This window comes from Penaeus japonicus, unplaced genomic scaffold (assembly GCF_977035675.1).
Source record: "Penaeus japonicus unplaced genomic scaffold, GWHDUDI00000001_assembly GWHDUDI00000004, whole genome shotgun sequence".
In the NCBI taxonomy this organism is placed as follows: Eukaryota; Metazoa; Arthropoda; class Malacostraca; order Decapoda; family Penaeidae; genus Penaeus; species Penaeus japonicus.
Window position 1 is genome coordinate 33,480,285 of NW_028234406.1, and position 10,000 is coordinate 33,490,284.

Genomic DNA, 10,000 nt, shown 5'->3' on the forward strand with positions numbered 1-10,000 from the left:
CAACAAACTATAAAACACACAACAGAAACATATAAAATAAAATCAACTAAACAAAACTTTCAAAAACTCACTATTCAATCAAATGTGGTATATCTAATTAAAATAAAAGAACCACAAATCACTATCATTTAAATCAAACTAACTATAAATATATCATGAGACACCTATAAAACAAGTCAAACTCAAACACTGATATAAATATAACTCTGATCAATCTATAAAAGTATATCAAAGTATAAGAATATAAAAGCAATATGTAACAATATGTCAATCATAAAAAAGTATAAACAGAATATAAAAGTATCTGGAATATATTATCAAAGACACTTCGCCATACATAACAACAATAAATTATCTTAAAATATCACATATAACTCTGTAAAATTATCAATCTAACAAACTGAATCAAACTCCAACTAAATCGAAATCTCTGACACTCTCATCAATCAAACATCATAATCTCTAAACTTCAATAACAATTTAATGAAACTACACTGAAAAAAAATACACTCTATTGTATCACAATCGAATAAAATATGTACTAAACTCTAAAACAATGTCAAACCACATTAAACACACAAAAAAAATAACACTCAGTTATCAAAAACAAAATAACAAAGAAAATCACAAATCTCAATCAACTAACTAACACTTCAAAAAAAAAAAGATATAACAATATATCTAACAAAAAGTAAAAACACGATCAATAAGTAACAAACAAAAACAATTACAAAATATCTCGAAATGACTAAAACAACTATATTTATCAAACACACAAACACATAAACAAAAACTCTCAATCACAGTCTAACACACACACAAACACAGACACACACTCTCACGACCACAAATAAACTCACACACACAAACACTCAAGACAAAAACACACAAACTACAACAGACTCACATCACAGAGAAACACAAACATACATCACACATACATCTACACACACACACCAGACACACATGAATAAAAACACTTACTCACACACACATGAAACACACACACCAAAAGAAAATCACACAAGACATCACTAGAGCACAAACACCTGACACACACACAAGACTCACATACCCACACTCTTACAAACAGCACACACAATACACACACACCTCACAGTACACTATCACTCATACCACACACACACTCACTCACACTCACACTACACACTCACACTACCACAAACCAAACTCACCGCCCATCCACACACACTCAAACACACACCACACCACATAACAATCCCACACACACACACACTCTCATCTCACACACACACACCTCACACATCTCTCACCCACACACACACTCACACACCCATTCCTACCACTCACAACCCCAAACACTCACACACAATATCACTATACACAAAACACACACACACACACACTAACTCACTCAACCACAACACACACACCCTTTCTCACACACACACCTCATACCACCATCACTCTCACACCTCCATTACACTCTCACTAACTACACTTGTCAAACTAACTCTACACTAAGAGATCTCATCACACACAACACCATTCAAACAACCAAAACCTGACACACCAACCACACAATTACAATCCACCACTCAAACAAGACACACAACCACACAAATAACTCAAACACCCACACACTGACACACACCCACTCACATACAATCAAAACACACACAGACTACACACCACACACACATACACAATAACCCACATCACAGACACTCTCCCAACACATGACACCAAACCAATCAAACAACACCACCCACCACTCCATACAAACACCACACCCCACACACTCTAGTCACACACAACCCACACTCACTTAGACATCACAACACATGAAACAATAATAACTCCAGTCCATGACACAACACAGACAATGACTCACTAAAACACTCACCACACCTCAACTTCACCATACACACAAACAATCCAATAATCACACATCCACCACCTCACAATCACACATCACGCAATCGCACTCATGCTCGCCCAATGCACTAACGCAATCGAATCCCATTGCTTAATGATTACGCCGTTTATATGATCATCCAAGTCTTATTACAAGGAAGTCAGTATCTTTATGCAAAGTAAGCATATATATTCTCAAACCACTAAAAACCCCATCCAATATTTGCCACTTTCCAAAAAAAACGATAGAAACGGATGACTTTATGGCAATCATGTTATACGAAATAATCATTTAAGCCATTAGGCAAACGTCTATCACGGATAGCATGTCCAGTATCAGCTATTTTTGAAGTCCGTTCAGCAAGAATGTAACTCTATCCATAGCTAACAACTTTTGAAATGATTTCTTTTGATACACGGTGACCGTGAGCATTTCAATCCTTCTCAAGCAAAGTGTCTTGGGAGCAGTAATCATAGCTAAGAGCTAAGGTGCACTTGTGTGTGTATATGCGTATTTGTATATGTGACTGGCAATGTTAGTTTACCATGTTTAACATCCATATTGTAATTAAAGTGTTCTATTCTTTTTTCTTCTTGTATAGATATCACACACATGGAAATGTTTATAATCTTTATTACCACTTACTAAATTTCAGTTCAAGGAAGCTGACCAGAGTCAGTTGATGGATTCAAAACTAAGGTGCGTATTTGAATTACCAATGGATGCAACACAAGCACCACAGAATAACATTGATGCCGCGCCTGCAGCCCAACCACAGGTGGAAGTTCCCAAGCCCTCTCCTAAGGTGAGTTAAGAGGGGATTTATTACATTTTTTTTTATATATATGTAATTACAGCCATTCCCAGACTTGTGCACAAGTTCCTTTCTAGTGAGCCTTTGGTAGCTAATATTATTCAGAGGGTATGAATGCTAAAGGTTTTCTAAAGCTTCTGGAGGTAACTGGAAACACTGAAAAAAATATTGAAACCAACAAGTGTGGGGGGAGGGGAAGTATTGGTATATTGGTTCTCTTATTCTGTGGAATTTCTCAATCGTCAAGGTTTGTTTTAATTTTTATTTCTTTGTTTATTTGTAACTTGTATTCAAAGTCAAATGTTTATCTTACTATTATGGGGAAGATGTCAGTGATGGGCTTCATATGTGAAAGGATTTGCTCCTAAGTGATCTATGAAAGAATTGATTCTTTAGGTACTTATAATGGTTCATAAGAAACATAAAACTTATTTTTTAACCCATTGCTGACAGATTTTGTTACAAATGCAATGATTAGTTTTGGCCTGACAGCAGGCATCATGATGTATGTAATAATAGTCTTCACAGCATTTTTGATGTTGGGAGAATGGATCGCTGTCTTTCTTTAGTGTACTTTGAGTTAAAGCTATTTAGTCACTGATGACCATTGCAATTATAATTACTAAAATTGCTGTAGTAATTAGCAAAATAGGTTTTGTCTAGAATCCCAAACATTGATGACACCACTGTTTCCTAGCACCAGCAGGAAAGAATGGCACCCATTTACGGTCTCTAGCAAGCACTATATGCTGAGAGTGATGACACAGAGAAAGATGCTGACATCTTGCTCTAAATTACTGGCGATGTAGGATATGAAAGCAAAGTGAGACGAGTCAGACCATGTTCAGTGTCTACAATGTGTGTCCCTGTGCCAATCTGGCCATCTTTTCTGTTGCACTCATAGTCTTAAACACACATTTACATCCTCTCCCCTATCTCTTCCTGTAATCTTGCCTGTGGATATTTTATTTTATTATTTTTTTTAGATAAAAGTATATGAGTATGAAAAATAAAAGCTGCTCAAGTATATGAGTATGAAAAATAAAAGCTGCTCTTTATCCTGCCATAAAACAGCAATATTTTATCACACTGAGTATAATGAACAGTATGAGCTAATATGGACCCTATACCAATTTTAGACTCCATTGACAAGGTCTGTCATATAGCGCACATAATAATCACAACACTGTAAAACACACAAAAAAAAAATGGTTCTAGCATTATAACAGGTGACTAGAAGAGAGAGCAAAAAGTTGCAATATGTCACGTGAAGTTTCCTTGCGCTGAAATAAAATCCATATTGGGTTGCATAGGTGGCACTAGTGCCTGTTCTGGGGACTGGGCAAGCAAATCAATTCCCTTCTGCAATAGGTTAAAAGAGCTATAATGTATTTTTTAAAATATCTTGAATATTTTAAAAGTTGAGCAGTTAAGATTCATGCTTTATGTTGATTATATTGAGGCTGTGCTAAAGCATTATTTTTCTATAGTAAGATTTTGCTATATTTATTTCCTTTTATTTTTTTCAGGCTAATAACATTGAAGCGGAACTCAGGAAGGCTAGCGATGAAATTAAACGACTGCGAGAGGAAATTAGTGCACTTCGTCAAGAGAATCTTCAACTTAAGGCAAGTGGTTCTTTAAGGATTATAGGATTTTTGTATGTAGTGATTAGAGAAATTAGGTAACATTAATCTGAACTTTCATGAAATTTATTTTTTTTTAACCCATCAAGGATACATTCCGATAATGCCGGGGCTGGTTTTTTTCTCTGCCCGGTCTTAACGTCAGGTATTTCAGTGCTTACAGGCCTAATGCCTCAGACTATTTGCCTGCTCTTGTTACGTCACCCATTTTTAATGGGTTGATTCAATCCACATAAAAAAAAATTGTATTTTTTGAGTCTGCGGGCCAAAATATTGGTACTTCTAGATATCTGAGTACATGTGTCCCATAGGATTAGACTTCTTTTTTCCTCTTGTAGTTTATTCTGGATGACTATGAATTGAGTCATTCCCTCAATTATTTTATTGGTTTGCAATGATGAACCTTGACATTTTAAGAATATTTATCTTCATACCTTCCCGTTTGTTAATATTCCTCTGTCCACTCCTAGGAGGACTCACTGAGGCAGCGCACACATGCCAGCAGCACAGGAGAGAAGAAGACTGTGGCCGCTAGCGTCATCCAGCATCATGATACGCAACAAGGCAACCCTATGATGCATTTGGTTGCTGCTCTCATCATCGCTCTTGTTGGCTATATTCTCGGCAAATTTATCCTTTGAAGAATTCCCAGTACCATTGCCCAGGATCACTAGGTAGCAATCGGCCATTTTTCTCCCACAACCGACACACTAATTGCCCTCGTCAAACTTTTTTTGTAGGGCAGGTTCATCATTCGGTGGACTCTAGTTGCTAGCTGGGAATATTGGAATATTATTAGCTATCATCTATAGCTGTCTGCCTTCTTCAAATACGGAATAGCATTTGGCCTTGTTTTGTTTCCCATAACAGTTTTTGATAATAAAATTTCTTTTAAGTTTGATTGAAAAAATAAGCTGCCTTCAATTTGACAATGTTTGAGGCTCTAATGGGTCATAAGCACTTGGACAAATATGTGGGAAAATTCTTGTCATATTGTAAAGAAACCCAGTTAGCTTGCTTTAATGTATATCACTTTCAGGCATTCTAGGCAGAAAGATTAATTAAGAAGAAATACAGCCTTTTTGAGACTTATTAAGGAATATAAATTTGAATTTGTACATTTTGTCGTGGAATAATTTATTTAATACTGCATAGTCATACAACTTCGCATTATAAAAGATATCCCTTTCGTTTATGAAAATATTATACATTAGTTTTATATATATATGGAGTATGCAAAATAATGTAATTTTGGCCAGAAGCAAATAGCATTTGCATTTCATGATGCGTCACTTTTGCCTGTGATTAGTTATTAAACATTATGAAATATTCATGTGCTCTTTCAATATGTATCATTTAGCAATAGGTAAAGTATATGATGTCTTCTTTTGTTTGGTACAGAGGACAATTCTTTACCAGTGCATTGTTTCACATCTTGAAGTTTAAAAAGTATTTGGATTATTTTAATGTAAAATAGTAACTGTTATGCTGTAACATCCTTTAATAACATTTCCATAGCAGAAGTTATAAAAGACTATTTTGTCAGATAAGCCTCTCTTACTTCTTTTTTGTTTTTCTTTCCTTTTTCAATATTAGTTTATTATTTTAAACTCATTTATGATTAGTCATACTCTACACTTAGACTAACCCATTTCACAATGTATCATTTTTAGGATACTTGCAATTGATATGATTTTTAATTTATTTCTCATGGAGGGGTTTTGATTTTTGTGGAATCACTTTACTCAGTACCCTTTTCTGGTCATTGGTATATATCAGCTATTCAGTCTAAGACAAAGTCCTGGTGAAGAGTCTCGTGCAAAGCTCTTCTCTCCCTTCCAGCCCCTTACCCTTATCCCTCCCAACCTAAATCCCACTGGCCAAGGATATAAAGCAGTCCTGATAGTAACAGATTTATTAATCTAATAAGTGTTTGGATTCGACGAACGACTTGTTCTCGAGTCATGGTGGAAATCGGTTTGTTAGAGATTTACAGGGTTGACGCAGTAGAGGGCAGCGTAGGAGTCGTTCACTCAAGCGTAGATAGAAGTAGGTTTGAACCATAGCCTCCAGAGACATTCAAGGGACTTACACAAGTACTTCCCCGCAGATGAGAATGTGGGGATCCTCTCTCAAAGGGCAACTCAGTAAGGATGTAGCTTACATACATATGAAAACCATGCAGCCCTTCATAAGGTGTGACTTGGCATTGTCTTACACTGAAGTTTGGTCTGACCAGTGATTTTCAGTCTGTACGTGGGTGAAACAGGTTAGAAATATTTATATGCATTTCAGAAGTTAGTCTATTAACAGGAAGTGGAATAGGGCTTAATTTCACTGGTCAGGTTACATTTTTGTAATGTTATTCCAGCTTAAAATACCTATATGAAAATTATGGTCTGTGTTAGGTTTGTCAATCCTTTTTTGTACATTACACTGTAGTATGCAAGAGCTGTTTGTACAAAAGGTGAAGTCTCCCCTTGTATATAAGTTGGTGTGATATGTTCTTGTCTTCAATCACATTTGTATTTTTTTTAAGTAAATTTCTTTGCTTCTTTCCCCACTGGTAGTTTATGTACATTACCCTCTTTATTCATTGTCAGTTACTAGTCATTTGTAAACATGTGTAGGTAAACTTCCATCAGTAATTTGTAAGGGTTTGATAGCAGTTTGCTATCAAACTATAGAAATGCTTACAAGTTTCTTACATATGTAAACATTTTCTAGTAAACATTTGCTAGGTACACTTCCTTTGCACGAGACAGATGGAAGTCATAGGGACAAGGGTCTGACTTAAAACTCAAATGCTTTGATTGGTGGAGCCATTGTGTTATAATGTTTACTGCTGCGTGTCTGCAACTAACTTTGGACAGTATAAAGGAGTATAGCCAGTGTATTTTTCACACTTGTTTGTAACACCACGGTGGTCAGTCCCGGGGTTTTGTACCCATGTGTACAGTGTGCAGCGTGTCATAATAAATATGTCACACCTTAATGTACTACTGAGTTTTATTCTGCCTAACATGCTTTTAATGCCAATTTAAAATATTTTCCTCTTCTAATAAACTACTATTTCCATTAAAATATCCCTTTCACCCCCTGCATACTAATTTGTTCTTAACAAGGAGGAGTTTAACCAGAGGAGTGCAAGACACAGCTCAGGGTCTGGAGCAGTTTTTATTTTTTTAATCCCACCTCCAACTGGATATTGATTTTAAGGTTTTTAACCCATTGGCACCATTCAAATACCCTGGCATTACGACCATTTAGAGCCAAAATAGCCCCAGCGTGAATGAGTTAATAATAATGATGAAAATACAAGTTTTGCAGTTCCAAGGGATGGGATCAAAAAAGCTAACTGCCTACTCCACTGGTTAAACAGAGAAAGACAATTTACATACACTACCTACAAAAAATTAGTAGGAATAGTCACTTTTCTTTGTCAATTGATTGGTGTACACCAGAACATACACAAATAAAAACCATACTTTATCATGTTAACCCTTTCCCGACGGGGCACTCGCTACGCGAAGACCCCTATGCCGGGCGATTGCAATATTGCATTGAAATCGTCACACTGGCATGACGCCCCGGCATCGGGAGTTTGGCTGTGTCACATGGGTGTGACGCAACCGTCGTCGTAGGGTTAATTATATTTTGCTAACACTCAAATGTAAAAATTTTAAAACCATTTTAAGAATACATATTCATGATTTATTAAGGCACTGCCTTTGGGTAAACAACCAAAATGCGTGTCCATAGTTGAGTGAAATAACCAGACAAAGGCTGACCTACCTCACTACTGGCTACTGCCAGTTGTGGCTGGACACTCACTCACTTGGCTTTATGATCAACATCACAGACATTACCACATTACCAGTAGACCAATGTAGGCAGAGCTCAGCCATGTGAAAGCAACATTAAACTAGCTGCATTTATGTCCTCTCAGTTCTATATAGATCGTTTTCAAAATAGAGGTGAAATGTGATGCCAGATATGTTTTATTGCATGTATGCGTGGATACGAGCCCTTCAAGAACATAGACATGATTAATGAAAACTTTTTGCATTTCCCTTTTTCTTATATCTAACATATATATCAGTAGGATTTCCTCAGCACAATATTAACTTTGAACTGTAATGAAATATAGTTTTCCTTGCCATTTTAATTTTTGACAAGGAAGCACATGCAGGTTTAGGACTAATGGCTGCCTGAATACTTGATATAATATCTAACATATATATCAGTAGGATTTCCTCAGCACAATATTAACTTTGAACTGTAATGAAATATAGTTTTCCTTGCCATTTTAATTTTTGACAAGGAAGCACATGCAGGTTTAGGACTAATGGCTGCCTGAATACTTGATATAGCTTTGCAATAACAGTTGAGTACACTTTGTTAAATTATGGGAAAATTGCCTCATTTAATGATTGGATTATTGGAGATGGTCACATTTTTGAGGATCTGATATACCATACCTACACTACATTTATACGTCAACATACAAACTCTTATCCCATTTTTGAGAAATGTTACAATTTGTAGTTCAGTAGAGATTGACCAATTTAAAAGTGAAGTCCAATATGAAAAAAAACAAGATTAAGCTATATACTGCTTGCTAAATTACTGTTCATGAATGAATGTATATTCTTGAAAATGATAAGCCACTAATGACAGCTGTTGACATGGCATATGATTCTCAATAATCAGTAAATCCAACAAATGACCTAAGACTTGCTCTCTTGATCCTACATGATGCTGATACTAACGCTCTCTCTTGAGACATGTTAAGCTTGGTGTCCTGATGGGATATGTTTTATATTTTTTTGTTTTTCTGTTTCATTAATTTAGTAAATGTATTTTTTTCTTCCCCACTTATTTATTTTGTTTACCACACAAAATTAAGAAACATTAAACTTTTCTCTATACTTTCTGACAATATTACATCCCAAGCTTTAAATGTGCATGTTGGTATACATATTATATATGTACATAAATACACATATATCTACACACACACACACACACACACCACACACACACACAAACACACAAACACAAACACACAGACACACAAATATATACACATACACATATACACATAATTTCCTTTGGTTTTAAACATATTTCAATTCAAGCAAGTAGGTTCTGTCCAATTTCCACAATTACATATTTTTGTCTGTATAATTGTAACACAACAGTTTTTTCCATTTTGCTATTAGTAAGTTCTTCACAGTGGGAATGGAATCCTAAGTATTGTAGGAGTCAATTCCACTAACTATTTCATTATTCTTGGAAATTAGTCTTATAGCATAGGTAAAGACACCAGAATTTTACTATATATCAGATTGGTGAGGGGCAACAGAAATAGAGTATGAAATTTTCTTCCATATTTCTATGACAGTCTTACTACAATTTTATTAAGATTGTCATATTAATACTCATTTAAGATAATAATAATATTGTGATTATTATTATAATTTTGCCCTGGGAAATGACAACATGAGGAATACAATAAAATATTATTCTCTATATGGTAATTACAAATAGAATTGTAATTTAGCATGTAATAGGTGAATCACACAAAAGACAATGATTGCCAAGAATTAAGACAAAATATCTATATTTCTGGTTACC

The 10,000-nt window shown here is 35.3% G+C and overlaps 1 protein-coding gene across 1 annotated transcript in view; it reads left to right on the plus strand.

Moving 5' to 3' along the window:
- Positions 1-7,359, plus strand: part of LOC122266788 (vesicle-associated membrane protein-associated protein A) — a 47,119-nt gene extending 39,760 nt beyond the window's left edge. Inside the window, exons 5-7 of the mRNA XM_086536458.1 lie at positions 2,556-2,705; positions 4,244-4,342; positions 4,831-7,359. Coding sequence (XP_086392584.1) covers positions 2,556-2,705; positions 4,244-4,342; positions 4,831-5,001 — 420 coding nt within the window. The 3' untranslated portion in view covers positions 5,002-7,359. The remainder of the gene's footprint in view (positions 1-2,555; positions 2,706-4,243; positions 4,343-4,830) is intronic.
- The last annotated feature ends 2,641 nt before the right edge of the window (positions 7,360-10,000 follow it).